Genomic DNA, 25,690 nt, shown 5'->3' on the forward strand with positions numbered 1-25,690 from the left:
TTCAGCCTATATGTTTTATTTATCAGCTTATAAGTGTTACTTTTCTCCAAGTAGTTAAGAAAAAAGAAACAAACAATAATCTCAAAATTCATTCTCATGACTTTTTTTTTTTTTTTTTTTTTTTTTGAGAAGTAACAACCTAAAATCTTAAATATCAATTGGAATTTGAGCATGGTTGTTCACTCGTGAAGAAGAACTATAAGATTAAGCATTTAGCTGATTGGCAGAATGCTAATCTGCAATTGAATAATTGTTTTGGTCAGTAACTAGAAAATACTCCCAGGCTCTCAAAAGTGAAAATTTACTGGTTTTATTACTGACCTGAAGATGTCACCTCAGGCTCTGGGAAACTCTGATGTACATTTGTCACTATTTTCAGGCATTTCAACACTAAACAATTCAACTGATACTGAAAATAATCATTAGTTCGAGCCCTGCACACTAACTGTCAGTGCTGTCGGTGATGGACGCTGAGGCTGAAAACAAAGAAATGTTCCTTGTACAGTAAGTGGATCTTAGATTCTCTTGACTGTGTGCTTGAAGAGTCAGCAGTCAAACTTTGCCTTTCTTCATGAAGTGAAATCATAATAAATTTAAAGACAATCCTTTAGTGCAGTGACTCCCAACCAGGAGGTGAGGACGCCCACAAGGGGGCGACAAACTACTGGAGAGGGGACGTTAAAGCAGAAAAAGCACTAAAGCTGCACAAAATTCAGTTTTTCTTTTTTCTTTTTTTAGACTGTCCTTTAGTCTTTGCAATTTAGACATTTCAAATCCAAGAAATGTGTTTGAACTGGTTGCATCTTACTGCTATACATATGAAAACAGTGACGGGGCCACAAGCAGACCTTGCTTTGATGAAAGAGACACCAAAAAGACTGGGAAAGCACTGCTTTAAAAGAATCTTGGAGTGGGATAACTGGATTAAGGGCATCTTTTCCTCATTCCTCATGCTGTTTAGCACATCTCCAGTTTGTCTCTTGTCACTGGGACATAATACTGTCAGGAGATGAGGTCAAGTCCAACAGTTCAAGAGTTTTCTTCTCTGATTTGTTCAAAGAAAGGTCTTCAGATGGAGTACACAGGATGGAGAGCCTCTATCAAAGAAGAATCAAGGTTTGAAAAATAATAATAACAAAATAAAAACACTTTTTGGAGACATGTAGACCTATTTATATAAGAAGCTTACCTGTCGCAGAGTACCGGGAGTGACACTCAAATAGTATACCATGCAGAGAGGAACCATGAGTGTAGAGGAGAGAGTGAAAAACCAGCCGAGAGCGTAACCCCACCATGGATACTCAGTCGTGTTGTTGAACTTCAGAGGAGTGTATTTGACCAGGGAGAAAAAAAACGTCCCCTGATAACCGTCATGGAGAAAGCAGTTAAAGTCTTGGTTTATCTTGTGTTTTTCTTTAATTTTTCAAGCTTAGAATTGCAACACTGCAAAACAAGGACAATCCATGTATTTTTCAAGATTCAAGTGGTGAGGTTGTGCTGTCTTCTAGCCCTGATCTGCAGCTTCAGATTCACTCTTTTAACACACTATTATGTACAGTACAAGACCATCATGTGCATATTCCAGACCCATTTTACAAGGTTTCCTTGAAAGACAAGAAACTTGAAAGTGTCAGCTGGAGATGGCATCGTCAACTCACTCATGAAGCTATCATTACCTTATTTGCTAGCTACAGCTAAACTCTTCCAGCGACAATTTCAGACCTTTCAACCACCAAAATCGATGGTCACCCTTTAGAAATTAGAAGCTTGCTTTTCTCTACTTATGTTTCAAATGAAGGAATCTTTATTTGACAAGTCGCTGTGATTTTCATGTGGTAAATCTGTCACTGTTATCTTTGTATGTGTGCTGTGCAAGCTTGACAAGCCTCGCAACATTAACTAAGAGGGACAGGGCTTAGCTAATGGTCAATTGTGACTGCAACTTACCATGCATATTACTGGAGTAACATATTTCAAACAATACTTAATCAAGGGAAAAGGCTTGTATCCAATCATGTCCTCTACATTTTCATAAAACCGGTCTGCACCTGCAAGTGGAGGAAACGCTGTAGTGAGGTCATGAAACTTTACAGTAAACCATGAATAAATCTCTTGTTCATTAACTCACCATAAACCCATCCAATACACAATGACTGAAGCGTGGCAAAGAGCAGCAGTGTCATCCCACTGCAGGCATAGTAGTCAAACAGCTGGAAGATGTACAGCCCCCCCTGTGTGTGAGAGGAGACCCTGTTATGGTCTTTTCACATAAGAAAATAAAGGTTATTGTAAAATAAATGGCTTGACATTTTAATTCGACCTTACCTCTGTAACCATCACAAGGCCAATGAAGAAACTACCAACACTGATAGCCAGCAGAAGAAGTTTACGTCGGTGGCCAACGTGGAAGAAGGAAGGATTCATGTCAGAAATTGCTGTGGCGAGAGCTTCCAGACCTACAAACTGAGACACAAACCTCCCGGTTACATGCCGCACACATTGTACAAACTCTGCAGAGATAGTTTCAGAATAATTTAGAAAGTACTGGAGAGAGTGTATACCTCCGCCAAGGCTGCACAATCCTCTAATCTAATTATTCGTTCATAATGATAACGATTGGAAATTTTTACTCTGCATCCAGATCCAGATCTGCATCAAATACACCAAGTGACAAAAAATCATAGGATGCAGGAACCAGATTGTTGTCACATTAAGTGCAGTCGTTCATGACAATGATGAAATCTGTCAGCTAGTTTTCGAGGTATCACTGTATCTAAAGCATTTCATGTTTTCATTTCATGATCATTCTCTCAGGTCTAGAGAAGAGTCCGCTAACCTCGCTGTCCAGTCCCAGTAGGATGACCATAATGAAAAAGAATATTGCCCAGAGCTGAGGAAAAGGCATCATGGCAACTGCTCGAGGGTAGGCGATGAACGCCAAGCCGGGACCTGCAGTGAGAAGGAGACAGTCAAAAGAAATAACGGATGCTATTTTTCTGCTATTGAGGCAAAATATTTCACCAAAACTGCAAAGCTCAGGAACTGGTTCATTTATTCCATCATTTATTGTCTTATTGGTAACATGTTCCTCCATTTACTCACCTGACTCTGCCACTTTTGATATGTCTGTGTTCTGCTCATATGCCATGAACCCAAGAGCAGAGAAGATGGCAAAGCCAGCTACAAAACTGGTCGCGCTGTTCAGAAGGCACAAGTACACGCAGTCCCTAAAAACAAGACAAAAATTCTTTATTTTCGTTTGTATCAAATCAACAAAATGTTCAGATTTTTCTCTCTATAGTTCTGACACACACCCTAAAGTAGTTATATTTTTGGCGTGACTACTTTGAAATATTTTGCCTAAAATTTGCGTCAAAGAGGCTCAAATATTCTGGCAAACATCTAAAAAGGACTTTTGTATCTTCGGAGGCGACTCTTGAAAACATCCTGACATGAGGCTCTGAGGAACATGTAGAAATTCACTTCTGTATCACATGCAATGAAAGTGCTGATGGTCTTTTTTCTATCATTTTGTATGGTGCTTGTGTTGTGTTTTTACTGGCCTACTGGGTACCATCATTAGAAAGTGTTCTTTCTTTATGTGTGTTTTGTGTGTATCCACAGTATCCACACTGAAAATACATAATAGATGTCAAATCAAACTCACTTGTAACAGTTATTGTTGTACTTATTGTAACTGCCAAGTGCAGTTAGACACCCAATGCAAATAGCATAGGAATAAAATATCTGCGTGCCAGCATCCATCCACACCTGCAAGACAAACAAAGGACAGGTTTTCATCTAAAGTAAATGAAATTTGCTTTTGCAGCTCTGCAGTGAGTCTCTTCAGAAACACCTCCATGAATATTTGCTAATGTTTTACACTGCTGCAGACTTCAGTGACATTAACAAAGCAATCACCTGCAAATTCAGTTACTCTGACACCATTTAAATCCACGTATAAGTAACTGATTATTTTGATCTCCTGAACTTTCCTCAAAGGGTGTATGAACAGTATGTCAGTGGGTACATTGCCACACATTAAAACAGAGAACTACTGAAGCCTGCTCAAACCTGTGGGTCAGCGAGGCGGGATGGATCTGGGGAGAGGTAAAACTTGATCCCATCTATGGCCCCAGGCAACGTGACCCCACGAACAAGCAGCACCATCAGCATCACATATGGGAATGTGGCAGTAAAGTAAACCACCTATGGAAAAACCACAAAGGCGGATGTTGCTCCAGAACTCATATTTAACATTTCTTTAAGTTTACCATTTTCACCTACTTAGTTTCACGTGTTAGCATGCTAAGATTTGCTATTTAGCACAAAATACAAAGCATAGCAGAGGCAGATGGAAATGTCTGCAGTTTGGCAAAAATGAAAATTTGTCCTGATGATGGGGGCAAGATGAAAAGTTAATGGACCACCACTATCATGTTTATCTTGATATAAAAGTGTGCACGAGATTTCACAGTTATCCGTCCAATAGTTGAGATATTTAACTCAAAGCCAATGTGAACCTCATGGTAGTGACACCTGACAGCAAAGTCAATATTATGTGAGGTCGCGTAACAATTAGCTTAAGATTTGTGTCTCCTCACTGTAACAGTGTTGCTTGAGTGAGCACTTTTTTTTAATACTTGAACCATTTGCACATTTGAACTTTGTACAAGCACATTTTCTGAGTCAGCAATTAAACTGTAATCACAGAAGCATTCTGTCTTGTTAAGCAACATCAGCATCAGCAATAAATTCCTGATGCACTGGCCTTTAACAGTTTAAGAGCTGCTTGATAGTTTGCAGAGAGCAAAAAAAACAAAACAAAACAAAACAAAAAAATTGTCCTACCTTCCCGGTGGACTTTACTCCTTTCCAGACACAAAAGTAACAGATGACCCAGGACAGCAGGAGACACAGAGCCAACTCCCATCGCATGCCACCTAACTCCTGGGGACTTCCTGTGACATTCAAAATTCTCAACCTGCAAATCACATTTTCAGCTGGTAACTGACAAACGTCACTTTCAGAGCTGATCATCAGATTTGACTTTTCATCCATACTCACTCCCAAAACTCTCTCACTGGTGATGTTGCATTTTCTGCTACAGTCCAGTTCAACTGATCCCCCCTTTGATCAAACTCCACACAGGTCTCTGTTGCAAAGGACCACAGGATGTTAAACAAAGCATTCGAGGACATACACACACATTATCAAAGTCCTTTGTAAAAAGCCTTCAACTATTCTCCAACATTGTCACATTGAGTGAACTGGACAACATACTGCACTCCTGCTGCATCCCTCTTTCTTTATATTCCTGCATGCAAATTGCATAGCCTAGTGTATTAATCAGAATCAATGACACAACACTAATTTGTGGTATGTGAAGGAGGAAAGTTTCTCTGTGTTTCCTGAAAATCTCAGTTTAAGATGTCTTGCACAAGTAGTTTGGAAGCTAACTGCAGTCCTATGTGCAGTTTGATGATCTGGAAACTCAAAACCTCCAATACACATACACTGAGAGTAGACTTTCAGTGAAGTCAGAGACATCTTGTGTCCACTAGTTAAACTTTTGAAATTAACAATATTTGCGTATTCATAGATGCTACATTTTGATGAATGTATTTTTTGGGGAAAACCCATATCAGACACAAGTCATTACTCAGATTTTTTACGTTTTGTGATGTGTCTGGAGGGTATTTTAAGTATGTTATGTAACAGGAAGTGAACACCAAGCCCGACAGAGCAAACGTAGACCCCCAAGACTTAAAATGTGTCCAGCGTTTGGACTTAGCCCTCCAGATCCAAAACCAGAATCTCGAGTGATCCCAAAATCTTATTAATCTCAGAAGCACCCAGTAATTTGACACCTAACAGACAAATGCTCGGTGAGCGACATTATGATTTCCCTTCACTTTGTGCAAATGCAATGAGCCATTATTGCACAAAAGATTCATCATGTTTGCTTGTTTCCATGTGTGTTTATACAGTCGGATCACATCAGGGACATACCTGTGTTCCAGCTGTTTCTGCAGCTCGCCCAGGGAAGCTCAGATTGGAAAGAGAAGAAAAGATACAGGAAAGCCCAGGCCAATATGATGATGTAATAGATACTGGAGTATAAAACCACCACCTGACTGCCATAACCAATCCCTGAAACAAGCAAACAAACACACACATGAAAAGTCTTTAAATCACAAGGGCAACACAGCAGCAACAGTTTGATTAATTAAACAAAAAAAACAGCAACCAAAAAGGTTGGGATGCTGTTTAAAAGGTCAATAAAACAAAATCCATGATTTGCAAATGCTTTTGGACATACAACATAATACAATTTCATATAGTATCAGAAATAGAAAACTTTTCTGAAAAAGGAAAATGTTTGTCTGTTTTGGTTTGTAACAGTATTTTGTTGGTCGCACAGGAATTGCAGTTCCTTTCAGACTTTACACAGTTCTCAATTATGAATTAAATATTTTAATGATGTCATTTTAAGTCACTGGGTGTCACATGATTTTAATTCTTTTGCAGTACACAGAGTGCAGCAGGTGGCAAGGTGAAGGACACTTTTTCTACGGTTGCTGATTTACTAAAGAAATTTGTGCTTCACTGCATGTGATCATAAGAGAGCAGTTTTTGTAAATCATTTTGACACGTGACACTTCACATGAGGCAATATTTAACCAATGGGAGCCATGTGAAAGACAAAATTTCTGTTCATTATGGGTTTCACAGCAGCACCTATATAAGGAACAACAACTCACACAGATTTGCACACATAAAAATTTTGTCTACAATGTCACATTTCTTGATGTGCGTGTTTTGTCACTGAGGTGTGACTAATAGCTGTGTTTTATGGCTGTCTGCACACATCAGAGAACATTTGTACCTAGAACATTACAATCCTCTGAATTCTGGCCCAGGGTTACCATTTTGTTAATTATGAGAATCACAGATTGTCCCTTTAACAATTTCATATCACATATCCATTTTTAAAAAAATGTCTTCACTGTGACATCTTCTACATTTAAACACACATATTTACTTGATTTCACATTCTCGATCATTACCTTGAAAAAGGGGACAAATTTTCTTCCAGCAGGTTATGCTTCCCTGTTTGGTGTACTGGCCAAGAGACGTCTCCAGTAAAAACAGGGGGATGCCGCAGGCAAAGAGGAAGACCACGTACGGGATGAAGAACACACCTTGGAAAACATAAAAATTATGTGTTGAGACATTTGCGACAATACCCCAAATACTCATCTAATCTCCAATAATAAGTGACTTGTGCACACAGAATGATAACATTTAGATAAACATTGTTTGCTCATTTTCTATCATCTGTTCAGCTGTCTGGGCACCCATAAACTACATCTGTAGCTTCACGTAGGACTCTGATTGGTCTGAAATGACTTTGTTTAGGGCACAAGTGCATACGTAACTTGAAGCCTAAAAAGATGATTCTTGGCTTGTGAAATCTTACGCACTTGGAAATCCTGCTGCCTTGCAAAGTAACTGAATTGAAATTTTTGCTTATCATCATAGACAAACATTATTATGATAAAGAAATCTTGCAGCTATCAGTCTTCACTTAATATTTATTTCTTGTTGCTATCACAGTTTGAACTGTTTCATATATTCTGCACACTTTTGAAGGCAGTAGCTGATTTTTCCAGAGTAATTGTTTTGAATATAATGAAACTCACCTCCTCCATTTTTGTAGCACAGGTAAGGGAACCTCCACACATTTCCTAGGCCTATGATTTGTCCTGCAACAGCCAATAGGAACTCAATTTTGCTTGACCACTGTCCTCTGGTCAGGGTGCTGGGAGCAGGATGGGCTGTGCCCACGTCCAGCCTGAACTTGACCTCTGGACCATAAGGCATATCCGTCACACTGTAATGAGAGGAGGGTTATTAGAATAAGATTCAATGGGATTTCTGATGAGCGTAGACTCTTTCAGAGGTGGATATTGCAGTCTGATGTGTCCAAAAACAAGCTTAACTCTGGCTTTCAGTGCCAGAATTACAATAAGATTAACATGTTTTAAATTATGCAGCCATGTGTTTGAATTATAATTATTCATGTTGCTTGTATATTTTATTTTACAGTAGCTAATGGTGACTATGATGAACACATTCTCAATATTTCACTTTGCAGTACCAAGTAAATAACGTAACAACATAATCACTAACCACAGCAGGACTATTAACATGATTTAATTGCTGTATATTAATCTGCACAATGCCAGCAGTCTCGCCGTGTCAGGTCAATAGCGGGTCAGTGCTGCTTGGCATGAGGATAAGTCTTCCATCAATGTTGCTTTTGTGCTGCTGCCTTGGATTTGATGTGGGAGTGAAGCAAATAGACTGGAAAATATGTGTGCTACTACATTACTGTTAAAAAGCTCATCTCAAAGCTGGACTGATGCTGGCTTTGTTAGCTTTTTGGAACATAGAAAGCAGCCATAAAACAGTATAAAAGGATAACAATGAAGGAAAAAAAAATGCAAACATATTAGCAAGTAGGCAGTTGCATGAGGTAAAGGCCCAAGGCTAATCACTGAGATGGGCTGCAAAAACAAAGACAGATATGAGATAACAAGTAAATCTGATTTGCCCATTTGGAGTTAGATTCAGAAAGGTGGGGCTTGAATGGTTTCTAAAATTCTCTTAAAGTCGTCAGAGGAGCCACATATTGTGAACCTCAGTTTCTCCAGTTTGAGATCAATCTCCGTGCAAACAAAGGAACACGCTTTTTGCTCTGTGAGCTTGCTCTGCTATCACCTGGCCATGGTCCTGGTGGAGTCTGATGATCTCCTCTCCCATCTCATGGCACAGGCCTTGAAAACTTGTTGTTGCCTCCAAATGTATGGCCTCAATTTCTGGCCTCAACTCCGTGCTAAGGGAGAATATTTCCTCCCTGAGGTCTGTCAGGATAGCCTCATGAAAAATCTGTTGGCCTTCGCTATCTTGCCTCGCTTGTTATCTTAGCTGCCGTTCACTCTCACCCTGTCTGGCTGTCAGAGCTCTGTGTCTGGGCAAGTTGAGTGAATTTAAAAAAAGTATCATATCAAAGAAATTCAACTACAGTTGAAGCACAGATTTTTTTTAACTAATATTGAGTAAAGAATACTTGACAATGATATTCCGGAGATGGTAATTTCTGCTATAGAGATTTGAGGCATGAGACCAGCATCAGTAGAGGTAAAAGACATTTTCTCATAGATACTTCAGTTAAACTCTGGGATGGTGTGCCTCCTCCCATTCACTAGAGGAATTCCTCCCCTTGGTGTAAGGTTCAAACCGGGGAATATGCGGTACCACGACTCTAAAAATCAACTGAGCCACAGCTTATAGCATAAATGTCATATTTATCGTCCACTGAGTCCTATAAATGGTGTCATTGTTGTCCTGAAAGACCCCACTGTATTGGGAGAGAACTGCTCAACATAGGAAGAGTATGTTCACTCACAATGGGTCTCATTCATTAACATTCATATAGAAAATATCTTATTTTGCGCACAAATTGCAAAACAAGGAATGATAAAAGACTTCTTTGAAACTGGATTTAATTTGCTTTTTCAGTTATAATCACTACTAAATCTTCTGTCCTCATTAAACCAGACACACATTCTGTAGGAATCATGGTCCGGACTTGTTGTGAGCAATTGCTGTTATAGTTGTAGAACAGGTTTGTGTTTCATGGACATAGACAAATGTAAACTTGGTCTAATAAAAATCTAGTTACAGATGAATTTGTCATTTGACCGACCCTACACTTGAGCTTAAATCTAAATCCAACTACAACAACTTTATTATGGGTTACAGTTCCATCTGATCCTTAACCCAAATATGAACAAAACAAACAGCCACAGATGATGAAAGCTTGAAAATGCTGTGGGCATCCTTTAAGGTGAAGGGAGAATTACAGAATCAGACACACAGCAGCAGCCTCAAACCTCAGGGATTCAGTATCTCCAGAAGACGACATGACCACAAGACAATCTGTCACCTAAATATTTTTGTCACTTGTCTGGTCTACTGCATTAAGCAACTTTTCAAAGCGACTTATTTGTGGGGCAAAGTCTTGCCTTTTGTCCCAGTGGCCAACTGCAGAGTGCCAGCCGGGAAAAAATACCATGTGCCTAGACCACAACAACAATAACTATGTCTGAAATGCATAGTCCGATATTACACTTTATATTGTGAATTTTAAAACCAATCATTCGTAGAATCTGTCCATGCAAGAGATGTTCTATTTGCATGTAATATGATATCAGTGTAGTCAATAGTAAGAACCACAGGGACCAGAGAAAGAGACACACAAGGAAAAAAACATTATGCATGAAACATTATGACTGAAGGTGAGCGACAACAGCAGTGCTGACGGGAACGAGACAAAGGACGGAATTTAAAGGGATGCAGCAAACCCAGCAGTATCTGAAAAAAGCAGTGCAAAAGACCGCTTTGCTAAGACGTGTAAATGAAAAGGTGACAGTAATTGTACCGTCAAGTACAAGAGACTCATATTTGGTGTTTCACTGCCTGATGAATAATGTAAGCATGAAATTGTGACAGCACTGGCCTGCATCAAGGAGGTAGAGAATAATTCCGATGACATAATCGTTCATGCTCCAGACCAGGAGACCCATGATCAACGACTCCACACAGTTCTGAAGAGACTGGAGAGCTGTGGGCTGACCCTAAATGCAGAGAAATGTCAATTGTAGTGGATGGATTTGTGACACGCAGCAAGAGTCTGAAGCCATGCTAGCAGTTCTGTGAGGCAGCGCTTTGACAAAGCTGTGCTTTGAGCTAAATGCCGACATCCGAATGCTCACAATGATAATACTAACATGCAGATGTTTGGCAGGTATAATGTTTACTTTGTTCACCAACTTAGGTTTGTGTGCTAGCATGCTAACGCTTAAGTATAGCTGGGTGATGGAATTTTTGCAGTTATTTGAATCAGAAATTTGACCTGCTTGTGATACGAAATGAAAAGTTAGGGAGTCATTAAAGTCATGACATGAATGAGTTTCTGCACAGCATTTCATAGCAATTCAACAGTTGTGATATTTCCACTGGTGGAGCAACTGACACTGCCATCCCTACAGCCACGCCTCAGACATGACTAACAGTGACACTAATTCACCTTTTTAAAAACAAAAAAACAAGGGAAGATATTTTGTCTGGCTGAGGCTGGTGGAACAGATATGGCATTACATTAGTTGCACAGGAATCTGCTTTGCAATTCCTGGGAGACGAGGTGACCAGAGGAGAAGGCTCTTTGCACCAGACTTACTGTTCCTGTCAGATCATTCCATCTGAGCTCATTATTAAAGCTGGAACAGGCAAGATTTAACAAGCCCACGTGCTCAAAACAACTGCTGTCAGCAACTTATGGTGTTTTTTTTACAAAACTATGTCAGATGATATTTAGAAACTTGGCCTAGTTAGAAACAGCTTCTGGTTGGTCACTTCTCCTTTTTTAAATTTTTTATTTTTTTTTAACCCAGTCTACCAAGCATGGTTTCAGTGGTAAATAGTTTTCCGTCTCTGTTTTGATTATCTGCCAGTCCCAGACCATAAACACTATTTTGTGGTTCTGCTGTATATTAATGTGAAAATGTTTTGGTTTTAGGATTTAAGACGCTGAAAATGAAACACTTTTAAGAGTTTATTCATGCATCTTGTATTTTCTGAACACAATCAAAGCACAGAATTGATTCATTTAATATCAGTCCATTTTGTCAAAGTAACTTTTTAAAGTTACTTAGTTGTTTTTATGCAATCTGTTCAAATTTGTGCACCAAAGAAATGAATTTCTTTTAGCAACAATGATCACAGAACAGCCAGAGGTACTACACTAAACAAGGGAAATAGCTGCTCTCGCTGCAGCACAGCCAGTCACCTTTGGCCTAGATAATAGAGCTACAAGCGGCAAGCATAAGTACAACCACAAAAGCCCAGCTGTCACTGTTCTGCATATCGTCATATCGTTTGCTTCCTGTTCAAGAAATCAAGCCACAGTGGTGAACACTTACAATTCGTACAAAGGACAAACATAAAGACAGAAAACACCCTGCTTGTGACTTCGAGGGAAAGGGAAGGGTAAAGAGTACCTGAGAAATATCGCTTCACGTCAGTAGTCTGTGGTTCTGTGTTATGCTTCCATTAAGCTCTAGGTGGGATTCATCTGGTGCCTTCTGGGGAAAATAAAAGTCTAGATCGCCCAGTCTCCCCGGGACAAGTGTTCTTCTCAGCTCTGACCATGAGTGTGCCCATGAGGGGAGCTTTGAGAGAGCTCTGTCGGAGTGACAATGAGGGAGAGAGAAAGAGCAGGAGGGACAGAGTGAGACTGCCGGGGCGGGGGTGATATGTGTTTCTGAATGAGCTTTCTGACTTAAGGCGGAGACTGTTCACTGTGACCACATGGACTCACAGTAAGGAGGAGGGGATTTGCACAGTAGCAGCAGCAGCAGCAGCAGCAGCAGCAGCAGTGTGGCTCTGTGGGAGGCAATGTAGGTTGGCAGTATGTCCACCACTTTGTTCCGGACATAATAATCTCAACTAATATAATCTACAGAGAATGAAGACACAGTTTTCATCTAGCGCCACCAAAAGGCTGACATTTTAGTTTATTATTGAAATGTCTCAACAATGAATTGAATGGATATCCATTATATCCAGAGGGTGAATCCTAATGACTTTCCATCTAGAGTGGTCATCAGGTCATATACAGAGCTTGGCTTGTCTTAGCCTAAACACTGGAAGTAGGGGGAAAAACGAATATGGATATCTCCAGAACTCATCCCAGCATGTGTCTTTCGGTTTAGTTGGACTTAATCCACATGACAACCAGATTGCTGTTCTAGAGTATGTGTCAAGCTCAGAATCATTAGCATGGATAGCCATAGCATGGATATTAGCATGGATAACAAGAGGGGTCACTCTGATATAGGTAACTAATCAAGGTGGAGGATTTTTTGCCACTTCGCCTGAAAAAAGGATCCCATTGCAGTTGGGATCATAAGATATATACAAGACTTCCCTATTCGCATTGCTATGAGATTACCCCTCACTTTCTGTTCCAGCTACTGCATGGCTCAGCTTTTTAGCCTGGTGGCTAAGATAACAGACACAACTATGCCTGCTATGCCCTGTGAAGACTGAGTGCTGCTAAAGAAAGCAAACAAAAAAGATTGCTCCCGACTCATCCTAATCTGGACTCTTCTCTGAGGATGGTGCCTGCTGATACTGAGGCTTCACTTGCACCTGTGGCTGGCAGTGTGTGGGTGGCTTGCAGCTCCACTGTGGGGACCGATCAACAGCCCTCATCCTGGGCAATGACCTATGCTATCCATCATAGCGTCCTGAAGGAGACTGTACTCAACATTATCCTCTACGTCTATCAGCCATCTATCGCCAACAAAATCCCTCTGGTCAACGACTTCAGATCATAAACGATTTGCTATTTATGTCTCATGGAAAGCTGGCAGCCACAGAATGACTGTCTGTAGCTAAATTTAGCAGCTCCATTGGAACTTGCTCACATATGTAAACCCGTGAGAGTATGTAACTAATGACACACTCTATGTCTGCCTCTGAACTGTTGGCCGTTACGCTCTGTGGACCCTTAGCCACCATTAGTGCTGCTCTGTGCAGAGCACTCAAGTGATCAAATATTTTCATTACTGAACTTTCATCACTTTTATCCACTCTTAGTGCAGTTATGCATTTTCAAAGTCCAACACCTCTACATAGATCCAAACCTGGTTTAGATAGTGACATAATCAACTACTGGCCTATTTCCAATTTACCATTCAACTCCTTGAGAGGTTAGTTGCATCTTAACTCCAGCTCTACCTTGAAAACAATCTCTTTGCAATGCCAATGCAATGAAAAGCAATGCCAATCCGGTTTCCACCCCAAACACACCACAGAAACAGTCCATGTTAAGAATACCAACGATCTCGTCCATGCAGCAGATTCTGGTCTACTCTTTCTCCTCATCCTTCTGGACCTCACCACAGCCTTTGATACTGTATCCCATCAGTCTGTCATGGATCGTCTGGCCACTATTGGAGTTGGCGGCCCTACATATCAGCTGTTTGTCTCCTGCCTTACAGACAGGAAAGTTCCCTGGTTCATCACAGAGTTCCACATGGTTCAGTGTTGGGGCCTCTCCTGTTCGTTATTTACCTCCTCCCTCTTGGCAACATCTCTGACACTATGGTGTTCATTTTCACTGTTATTCTGACAATACAAAGATGTGTAAGTCCACTAAGCTCACTTCTAATCACCCCTCCAGTACCCGACCACTTGCTTCCATGATATTCACAGATGGTAAACAACTGTCTAAAATTCAACTGCAGTAAAACTGAGCTACACCTTATTGGCTCATCGTTCACTCCCTTGCTTATTGCATGTCATACTGGTTACTGCAATAATGTTTCATAACTGGTGCCTTGTTGTTTATGATATGTTTTATTGCTGATCTTTTATGATGTAAGTTGACCTTCAGTGCCATGAAAGGTACCATTAAATAAAATGTACTATTGTTGTTGTTGTTGTTGTTGTTGTTGTTGTTGTTATTGTTATTGTTATTATTACTGTTGGATCATCTACAGTATGCTTTTTTTTTGTCATAAATGTCTTAAAATTTTCCTCCTCAGTGGCTACAATTTTGCATAGCCTCCAAATGTTGACATGATAGAAAATTGTGTTAAATATTATAAAGTGTTGCTGCATATTATTGAAATTAATGCAACTGCTACAAACCTGACTGACATTGTAGCAAAACTGAGTCTCTATAAACAGTTGTATTTGTGGCCACTGTATCCTCCCAGAAGCTTTGGAAAATGTGTGCTGTAGGGAGGTCAATAAGGTAAATAGCTTCAAGACATTTATAAAGATACTGGGACAGGCGGTTTCAAGTTATAAAGGTTTTAAATGATAAAACTATTGTTAATCATCTATTGTTCTGTCCAGTAACTTAGAGCGGAAGCCTGATTTCCTGAGGCAGATAGCAGTCAGTGTGTCTCTACCATTCTGTAAATTAGTGTGCAGAGGTGGAGGAAGAGATACAAGGCAGAGCAGCTATGAACTATGATGAATTGTAGGCAGAGCAACATGTGTGTTATATATTATATTTTTTAGTTTACATTGAGAAGTGTCAGTTTCATACTAGAAATGTGAAACTAATTTTTTCATAAGCGGTACATCTTTGTGTTCGCTGGTACTGTGGATACACAAGAAAACATGTCTTAATTGTAATTCCTTCATGTGTGGGTGGCAATGCCCCAACAGTTAGTATATTCAACATTACACATCTATGCTATCCCCTGTTAGAGGGTCATATTCAGTGGTACTGCAGAATTTGTTTATTCCATAATCATATTTACAAAATGGCCAACAACAAAAATACACGGCAGGTCATATATGATTTTCAGTATAGGCCTTCGCCATATGGACAATGCCTATATGTTATTTTTGAATGATCACAGAGCAGAAAGAGCCAAATATTTCATAACTACAATATTAGGAATTCCAACCATGTACGGAAAGTCATAAACCCCTCACTCACCCTACAGCTGACTGTATTATTGCAGTTACCATTACCACTTCAAATTAAGTGCTCCAGAGTTCACCTGGAACTGATCAGACCTCCTCTTTCAAAAATTTTCATGCACACATGGGTTTGATTAGGGGAATCTCACCAACCCAAACAGAGTGAAATGTCCATAAATGGCATGTCTGCAATTATAACGTTATGACGCCACACTGCTGTCTGATACACTGCTCTGAAAACCTGTTGCATGAAAGCGTTTCCAGTCAGGGGGAGTTGTGCCTCTGATGTCTAGACTGATGGAAGGCATATTTTCTTGCTGAAATCTGGTGTTCTCTGTCTTCGACAAGCTACTTGAGTTGTCTCAGCATGTGACACCGTGGCAGGCAGGTAGTGTCTGTGAAATAGCACAGATAGGGACAAATCTCCCCCTTGGACCTTGTCATGGAGCATGAAGCATGGAGACAGTAGATAATGCAAACATCTATATACCTGCATAGCAGAAGAGCAAAGCGAAGAAATCTGCGTCATCCTATCTGATGATAAGACAAGAATGTAAATGTACAAGGTGTACTGCTGCTAACTCCAACCTCATATGATCTCTTATCATCCTCATCCATCACAGACCTTAATATTTGATTTTTGTATATATTCATATTTAAGATATACTTGCTGTACCTCTGCGTTTGTAGTACTGTTTTCTCTCAATTAATCAAGATATTCACATTGTTCCTCAAACATGTGAGCAGCTAGCTGTCACTCAAAGTGGCCTTAATATAGTTTAATAATATAAGTTACTCCCCCCATACAGTTTTCATGAACAGGGAAATTAGCGATAGAGACCAAAACTGTTTTTTTTGTACCAGGCTGTGAACATGGTTATTTCTGCTCTAAAGTTTGGCATTTTAATATGGGAGGTCTATGGGGACAGAACTGCTTTTGGAACCAGACTCAAGGGGCCATTCGAAGAACTACAGTTTTTGGCACTTCTACGTTGGCTTCATTTTTCAGTGTGGAGGTTGCTGCTTGGTCATGCACGCAGTAAAAAAAAAAAAAAAAAAAAAATCATTGTAAGAGTAATTTTTATAACCGCTTTCTTTCAGGAACATGCTTAGTTGTTCTTCTGATGGGAGAGTTGGGTGGGTGTTAGATATATTTTTCTGCTGCGTCAGCATTATTTTTTTCCGATCACTGTGAATCTCTGGTGACTCACAGACTAGAAATTTTTCAGATCCTCCACCTAGGGTTCAAAATGAAGGCCAGCGGTGGTGCTCCTTAACAAAACTTAAATAAAGAGGTCTGCACTGGCTGCACACCAGTATGAACAGCTGACAGATGTGGAAAGGCAGAGTCGGCTCGGGTGTTGTTGTTTTATTATGAACTGCTCTGGTTAAAGTACCATCTGAGGACAGAGCAAGTCAGTAACAACTGAAACTTTTCCTTTATAACACTTTTATTTGCCCAAAATGTTCATGCAGCCATTTCTCTCTGTGATAATAAAAAAGGGGGAGCACACTAGTTGAGACCAAGTCATCGAATATGACGATGAGTCATTAGCAAATAAAACTGCAAGCAACTGACAAGATAAGCCACAAGGCATGGAGTCTCAGCTTTTAGAACTGCAGTACTTGAAATGATAAAGTGAATAATTGAAGATGAACAGACAGACTAGGATTATACACACTGCAAGATCTTAATAGCGAAACATTAAACAAAAACATTTCCTCACAGACACAAAGTCATTTTTCCTGACACAAAGGCACAGCTGGTGACCCAGGATGATCCTTTCTGTCCCTCCCTCTGCGTCAGTCTCTGTCCCACACCGGCCCCCTGAGGTCCAGCATCCACAGCCCTCCACCACAACATTTTGTTTCATTCAACACGGATGATTTCAACATGTGTTGTGAGAAATACGCATGCAGTATATGAGGTGTGCACAGTCTGCTGCTCTGAGGAGTACATTGTCTTATCTTATTGTGTTTTCTATTGGTATATTACTGGTAGTATTAGCTTCATTGGTAGTATCTGTTTCTTCTATAGTTTTAATGATTCGTTTATGAAGATTTGCTTTCCTTTCATTGCAGTGTAGTCCAGCCTTTTTAACAAACTGTTTAGTTCAACCAATGAATGGTTTGTAATAGTCACAGACAGGACACTGGAAAATTGTGTAGATGAATATTTTGTCTTGTCAACATGACGAACATGCGATAAACACTGAAAATTTACAAGTTGTTGTTCAAGCTTCAATCTTATCTGTCAGGAATGTGCCCATATCTGAATGTGAATGGCCTTCATGGTGGCTTGTGTCCTATGATGAACTGAGGTGAAACTGGTTCATCTTTTTTGCTGGATGACCGTGTGTTGTTTTGCTGGATCCCCATGCGTTGGCAGCAGGCCTTATAAATGACAGGGCTGCGTTTGTTCATGTGTGGGTCAAGCCTGCCTGAATGCAGCACCCTTTAGCTGTTTACTGCCTCTGCTGCTTTTCCAATTTCTGATGACAAATAGCCCTTATTACTTTTGATTCAGAATGCTTATTTTAAGTGCCTTGCGACATTGTAGAGTGAGTAAGTAAGTAAGTGAGTTAAGCTTTAGTTATGTCACATGTTTTACAACACAGGTACAAAGTGCTTCACACACACAAAAAGACAAAAATGAATAAACAAATAGGGTACAAATACAATAAAATATATATCACAGCACAATGAGAGACAGACCAGACAACAAAAGCAACAAAAACTAAGCTCAGAGTAGAGATCCATTAAAAAGTTTGCAGAATAAAATGCATTTCTGGAAGCTTCTTGAAACAGTCCAAAGAATCAGCCAATCGATAGATGATTCCACAGTGTTGGGGCTAAAGCAGCTAAAGGCATGATCGGCTTTCAAAGTCAAAGTCAACTTTATTGTTGATGACACCAAATGTACAGGACATATAGAGTGATCAATATAATATTTCTCACAGAAATACTCTATATCACATTCAATTGTATGTTGCCAATGTAATGTAATGTATAGTCTGTGTCATGCGTACGGTGTAGTAATGTGTCTTTAGGAAACTTTGTAAACCTGGTCTGCTTCACACAGTATTCTCAACCCAAAATTCACACTCTTCATCCGAGGAGGGAGTTTGCTCAGTTGTCACCGTGTATCAAAGCATGGACATTTTTTTATTTCTGTTCATGTCAATGAAGCAAATTTGAATTTGAAATTTGACCGGGTACAGTTGTTCATGCAAGCAGCATTTGAGCCTAAACTTGAATGAAAATGTGATAACAGTGTCAGAGCTGACACACATCCTCATCCTCAGTCATGTCAGTTTTAACGTTCGTAGAAAAACACCAAACTGACGGCTGTCCCCTTGTCTGTAAGTGGATTTTCTTTTTATTTAGCTGAATAGAATAAATCACATGTGTAAGCCAAACAGGTTTGTTGGTGGTTTGAAATCACTACTTCAGTAGTAAAAAAAAGGGAGTCAGATCTTATGTGCACTCACCGTTTGTAATCCTCTGAAGCAGACTGATAGCCTTGTGGATGTTTTTCGGATTTTGTTTCGGTTTTCTTCATCTCAAAATACTCGTCTTCGGTGCCAATGTCCGTCTGTGTGTCTCTGGCAGAGGAACTTGCGACAAGTGTGTCGGGTGTAGTAGGCACAACACAAATTATTACACTGGTGGTAAATGAATTATCTTTGGCCATGTCTTCTGAAGGGAGGCTCCACGGGGGTACTGGAGGTCAAAGACACACAGCTGTCTCCTGATTTAACAAGACAAGTTCAGCAAAGTTACACGTACTTGTAATCTTTAAATGCAATTTTAGGCTTGTATATTTTATGTTAACATTTTTCTAACAGCTATTTTTATGAGAACCTTTTGGCTTTTTGCCATTCAATCACAGTGAGGGGCAAGATAACGCAGCCCAAATGTCTTACTCCAAAAGTTTCTAACAGGGTATTTCTCTTTTCCTTGAAACTCTGACAACTTGGGGCAACTATAAAGCTAAATGCTTTGTCACATACACTCATTTTAAGGTTAAACTTGATGCTTTGTTACAACTACTGATAAAGATCTAAAATTAATATTTAACTATGAAAAGATCCTATGCAGGCTTGTGTGATCTTTAACATGTACATACTGCACATTTTAACGTGCACATCTATATGTTAAGTGTTAAGCTAACTCCAGTCTAGGAGGCTCAGATAATGTATTAAAACACTGAGGTAGAACACTGCATGCTGTTTTATAAACGCTGAACACCAAAATGCATTGGATTATATAGATTTTCTGAATACTTTGTGTTAATTTATTTCATCGCTTCACAGACACACGTCAATGACAGAAAAAGGTAAAATACTAGAAAAAAACTTAAAAATGACTTACAGTGCCATGCAGATGTTTTCCTAACACAGACACTGTGGCTCACATCCCGTCTCCTCTTTTAACCTTCACCTAACCTATGTAATCTAACCTAACCATCACCACTGTTCATCTCCGACCTGAACAATGGGTTGCTGGGTCATACGCTTAGCACGACACAAATAAATCACACATTTTGTCTTGCAGCTAAAACAACTCAGTGTGGGACTCAGGCTACAAAACAAGAACTGTGAAAAAAACTTGTCTGCTAATTTGTTAAATGATAGTTTAAGCTCTGTTCCTCCAGCTGTAAAATTAACACGCTAAAACTCATGCAGAAATTGTTGCATAAAGAGTGTGGACTTTTTCGCACTATGAGGACAGAATGAGCCCCCTTTTTAAATTTTGGCAGTTAGATATCACCTGTCTGCTAAAAGCTTTTTTGCGGGTGTGCAGATGCTACAAAGACATTTTAGGCAAACTGAGGATGTTATATGAGTGTGCAAGTATAACTCAACTAAATAAATAAATGACACAAATTTAAATGATAAAATGATCTTGTTATTATCTCGCGTATGTTAGTGACTGGACAGGATGAGCATCAGCTTCAGACAAAGCTCTCTTGTGGATCACTGTCTCCCTCTAGTGGCTATATACTTGCAGTATTTGTTTTGTTTGAACAAACGGAGGGGAGTGACACTCAGCTGCAGTATTCTACTGAATACATTTAAATGTATTTTGCCATTCTTCACAGTATCAGTAACCACTTGATAATAATAGTAAAATAGAAGCATCCAAGGTCTCCAAACTCTCTTGTAATAATAATAATATAATCTATATGATAACAAGTTGTGATCACTCCTTATTGCTCCAGAGGAAAACACCATCAAGCCACACAGGATTTGAACCTGCATATATTCAACACATGCATAGTTTCAATACAAAGCAATACAAAGCTAGTTGATGCATTATTACGAGGATGTCTTAAACTACTGTACACATTTAAAATGTGTTAGTTGAAAATTATGGTTTACGACAGGAAAAACACAAAATTAAGCCTTATCTGTCACAATGAAACAAATTTTGGGAGTACTGGGAGGCCATTAAAGTTCACCCAGACTCCAGTTGGGAGATCTTTACACCCTTTCTGTTTTCATAGTGTTTTTTCTCTCAGCTCCTGTTTGAAGCAAAGAGACATCATTAAGAAAAAAAACATTATGATGGACAGACACAGGCATTTGCAAAATGGGGGAGACAGGTGAGAGAGAGCAGTCCTGACCTAGTTTGGGACCCTTCCAGAGTGATAATATGGCCAAGATAACGCACTAATTGCGCAACAAGCTGCAGCTTGTCTTTTGAAACTTTGGGACCATTTTTTGCCAGAAAACAAAGAAGTGCCACTGTGTCAGCTCGACAATTCTCTTGTGTAGAAGAACACACCTGCACTGCCACACAATGGCTGCCAGTGCGACAGGTTTTCAGCTACAGCTGCAGTCAACAGAGAGGGGCTGGAGGCAAAACCCTGTGGCATCCGCGTCCAAGTGTAACGTTCACCATTGAAAGTGAAAGCGAACCAGAATTGCGTGTCAGGGGGAACAGGAATACTGAAATATGCATTCGCCAAATCATCTGCTGGAACCTTTGACATTAATGTTGCAACATTAGGTACAATTGGGGCTGAATGTTGAACAGCTTCATTTACTGCCCTGAAGTCTTGGACTGGTCACAACCCCCATTTGGTTTCTTTACAGGCAAGATGGGAGTGTTACATGGAGAATCAGGATATTCCACAACGGCACTTTGATTTATGCAACTTAGGTGGTGTCTTAGCTTCTAATGTTAATTGTTCACATTGGTGTTATGTGACAACTGGTTCATCTGTGTCGTCATGAGTGTCAGGGTGCGTGGTTGTGTCTGTATGCTGCTCAATGCTCTGACCTGCTTCCGCTGTCTCCTATGGCTATGTCACTGGGAGTCCTGGAGAATGACAGTCCTTTAGGTGGTGAATGTGGCCAAGAGTTGTCTTGTTGGAAAGCCTCAGGGGTTGCACAATTATGTGAGATGTGCCCGTAGCTTTCACACCTGTAGCATCTCAACTTGCCATCTTGCTGTGTTTGAAATGCTGGCCAGTCTTCTTCTCCCTCTGCCTTTCTGGTGAGACTGTTTTCTTTGCCCAGGATGTTGTGGGCCCCCCTCCAGTCTTTTGCAAATCAGGTAGCTCCTCTGCAATCTCCTTCAATTCATCCAGATGCCATGGCCTGTACACAAGCACCTCTGGATTCCAATGTGCGTGTGTCATCTGGGGTACGCCCCCTTTGTCCCCTCAACTTCGCAACCAGTCATCAAAAGATGCTGCTATAGATGGAGTCTTCTTGGGAGAAGCAAGGTTAGTCTGTTGGTTTTTTGGAGTCAGAGAGAGAGTAGACAGGTCATGGTACCATGCTTTCCGTTCCTCCTCCCCTTCAGAATCTCCCTGGTGGCTTTTAGCTGCAGGGGTGGACCCCTGTAGAGAAGTTGTTCCTTGAAGAGGAGGGGTTGCAGGCATGGAGACAACATATGGAGGAGGCAGAGCCACTTCCCTATTTCTTGCCCAACATTTTTTTTCTCCTTTCTTTCACACATACTTTCTTCTTTCATTTCTTGCATCAACATCAATCCTGTCACTGACCTCAGGTGGGACAGGTGTGCTTTCGACTCTCAATGGGCTTATCGGTCACATAAAATTTACAGTCACACTGATCTTTCCATACAAGTATGGTCAGATCTTATCAAACACACACTACCTCTGAGTAACTCATTCAGCCAGGTGGTTTGCATGACACAGTCTGAGCAACGCACCCCTTTAGTATGCATACATACTAGACACTGAATGAGTGACAACAAAGTTTATTTTCTGTATTATTTTATAGTTTCTTCACTCATATGCCCATTTTATTTAAATGGGACACTGATATGATGATATATAATATTAGTATAGTATTGTATTATATATATTCTATTACAGCATCAACCGCTCCTATTTCAATCTCTAATTATATCTATTAGAATATCTTGATTTCTGTATGGATTATCTAGAACATCTTGCTATTTCTCATTGTACAACAGTTAGTTCCGACAAAGTAATTTGATTGGACAAGAGGCATTCCATGAGTGCTGATATAGAGTACGACAGCACTGGGACTTTTTACTGACATTATCACTCGGCTGTACAAGCGTTTTAATAATTAATTAACTTTAATTAACGTTACATCAGTTGTTAGATATCTTAGATTGCAGCAAACTTTGCATCGCAAAGATGGACATATTTCCACAAATAACATTTGATCTAAATTATGAATGGTCGTCAGACTCAGAGGAGGACGAAGGGAAGGAAAGAAGCCTGGATACATCAGCGCAAACCAGGTGCGCTGATATGACATCAGCCGACCTCGACAAATTAGAGAAGAGCAAAAATGAAGCTAACACTGTAAGGTAGACAACCTGGGCTCTGAACTGCCTTCAGACTTGGCTGAATCTAAAAAATATCCCAGGATGTGCAAGGAGGCAGGGACACACACGTCTTACACCAACCACAGCCTGAGAGCCACTGCCATACAGAAACTGTCTGATGGGGGACTCGATGCGAGGGAGATCATGGCAGTGAGCGGGCGTAGGTGAGATGCTTTATATAAACAGACACAAACTACGATGCCAATTTTGATTCATAGATAAAGTGTCGCAGAACATAAAATACATGTCTAAACAAAAACTTGTTTCACAGGTCTGAAAGCTCGCTAAAAGGTTACTGGAGACCATCTAGAGCCGGAAACAATGGAGCAACGTGCTGTCTGATCGAGCTGTTAATCATCAGAAACACACGTCATCCCATCAAATCCTCTGTCAACAGACTCTTATTTCAGTGGTTGCACAATACATGGAAACATTCAGATAAATGTAAATGACACAAAGTAGCAAGTTTGTGTGTAGGAAATGTTTATGTGTTGCCTGGAAACAGTCTTGTCTCCCTTCCAGTTGCGGATTTGTGTTGGTGGAGCCAAATAAATGATTAAATAAACAAACAAATCATAATCTCTTGTCGCTTATTACTCCATCCATCCATCCATTTTCTCCCGCTTATCTCGCTTATTACTGTTAACTAATAAAATGCACTTGTAGAACTTTTGTATAAAAGCAATATCACACTCGAGATCGTGTGATTAGGCCTATCTGCGGCACTCGGCATGCGGCCTCGTGCCTATGACCAAATCACACCAGTGCTGATATTCAGCACAACAGCACGACCTCGAGTGTGATATTGCTTAAAAAATGAGCTCTTTTACGTGAGTTACGATTTGCAACAGCCTCTTGCCCTGCAGGTCTAAACTGGAGGTCTAAACTGTCCCAGCATCACACCCGGGAACCTAAACTCGATCTCAAAAAAAAACTTGAAAACCACACAGGTATTGCATGGAAGCCGTTCCCAAAACTACACAAGAATTACACGAGAACTGACGGTTGCACCCACAAAGGCAATACACAACTTGTCTAGAGATTGATTCATAACACTTCAAAACTTATTAAAAGAGATGGACCGTCCGCTGTCCGCCACCCTGAACTCAGGCTGGATCCTGTCCTCCGTTTGTCGGAGCAGAACTTTCCCCCAGTCGTATGAGACTCCTGCCGGCAGTTAACCCTCAGTCCAGGCTCAGGTGTCAATCAGCAGAGCATCCATCCCATCCTCGTCGCCAAATGATGTGTGGGAAATTCTCCCTGTTGATCGTTGAGAGTTGCTTATTCTATGAAGAATTACAGACTCGGTGTGATGAATCAGGTCTCTTTAATTTATGCAGCATGGAGGAAAGACTCATGCAGATTGTTCTCTGCAGATCTCCGCAATGTCTTGACTTTTATACTGTCCCAAGACCATATGACCATGTGGGAGTCACACTGATCCTTTCTAGGTTTTTATACTATACCATAAACTGCTCAGGCACTGTGAATTTCACCCTACATTTCCCCTTCATCCTGTTTCCCTCATTGAATGTCCCTCTGTCCTCTCCCTCACCTTAGGAAGAAAGGGCCACAAAAACTTGTACAATTCATAGACTGATTCCTGGGATTAGTCAATCATCTAACGCCTACAATAAACAAAACCCCAGACCATACGGTTCAGCAGTGTATTTTACAATTGTGGAACTCTATGGTCGGATGTGGTCCGTTCCATAATGTTGAAAGAAAACGTGAAAATAATCATAGTTAAAAGCTGTTTTATGGTTATAATCATGCTTCCCTGAGCACAATTGTTTAAATCTTTTACCTATTTTCACAGTAATTAAGCCACCAGATACCAACTAAAACTGACTCCCTTCTGGTTTTGGCAGAACAATGAGTCGGGTGAGAAATGTTACCCCCTCATTAGATGCTTTTGTTCCTTTTGTTGTGCACTGTGAGAGGAACATGAAGAGAAGGAAACTAAACTGCAAGTGGAGCTTTGAACAGAGCTTTGTGAAAACAAATTCCTCTGAAATTATAAATAAGCATGATAAATAACATAAAGACGCACTGCACTGCAATGTAGCGTCTCAAAAAAAAAAAAAAAAAAAAAAAAAAGACTGTTGGTTCCTGAACACCTCACCAGAGCAATGATGATGCTTTTTGATAGAACTCTGCTCTTTCCAAAGTATTTCAGAGAACAACAAGGGGGAGAAAAATATATGGCATGTAAATGTGTGACCCCAAGATAAAGAGAAACACCTCCACCCCCCACCTCCCACCCCCCACCCCC

General features: G+C 40.2%; 1 protein-coding gene across 2 annotated transcripts; it reads right to left on the bottom strand.

Moving 5' to 3' along the window:
* Nucleotides 1-125: 125 nt before the first annotated feature.
* Nucleotides 126-19,201, bottom strand: LOC143338619 (sodium- and chloride-dependent GABA transporter 2-like). 2 transcript variants are annotated; one of them, XM_076759156.1, is made up of 15 exons: nt 19,068-19,201; nt 7,707-7,897; nt 7,071-7,205; nt 6,013-6,153; nt 5,068-5,155; nt 4,852-4,984; nt 4,075-4,209; nt 3,668-3,771; nt 3,103-3,227; nt 2,837-2,949; nt 2,326-2,463; nt 2,129-2,231; nt 1,948-2,048; nt 1,190-1,360; nt 126-1,097 (listed from the first exon to the last, which is right to left on the bottom strand). In XM_076759156.1, exons 1-15 carry the CDS (start codon nt 19,136-19,138, stop codon nt 984-986), a joined length of 1,863 nt encoding a protein of 620 aa, XP_076615271.1. In that variant the 5' UTR covers nt 19,139-19,201; the 3' UTR covers nt 126-983. The 2 variants fall into 2 exon arrangements, with proteins under 2 accessions (XP_076615271.1, XP_076615280.1); XM_076759165.1 differs by lacking the exon at nt 19,068-19,201 and adding an exon at nt 12,129-12,355.
* Between the last annotated feature and the right edge of the window lie 6,489 nt (nt 19,202-25,690).

The sequence above is a fragment of the Chaetodon auriga genome, chromosome 2, assembly GCF_051107435.1.
Source record: "Chaetodon auriga isolate fChaAug3 chromosome 2, fChaAug3.hap1, whole genome shotgun sequence".
NCBI lineage: Eukaryota > Metazoa > Chordata > Actinopteri > Chaetodontiformes > Chaetodontidae > Chaetodon > Chaetodon auriga.

What these genes read in the sequence shown, in the direction of transcription:
- LOC143338619 (XM_076759156.1), bottom strand. Translation starts at nt 19,138, where the DNA reads ATGAAGAAAACCGAAACAAAATCCGAAAAACATCCACAAGGCTATCAG. An exon ending in CAGAAACAGCTGGAACACAG is followed by an intron (nt 5,156 to 6,012) that starts GTATGTCCCTGA and finishes CCTTTGCAACAG; the next exon opens with AGACCTGTGTGGAGTTTGAT. An exon ending in CCCGCCTCGCTGACCCACAG is followed by an intron (nt 3,772 to 4,074) that starts GTTTGAGCAGGC and finishes TTTGTCTTGCAG; the next exon opens with GTGTGGATGGATGCTGGCAC.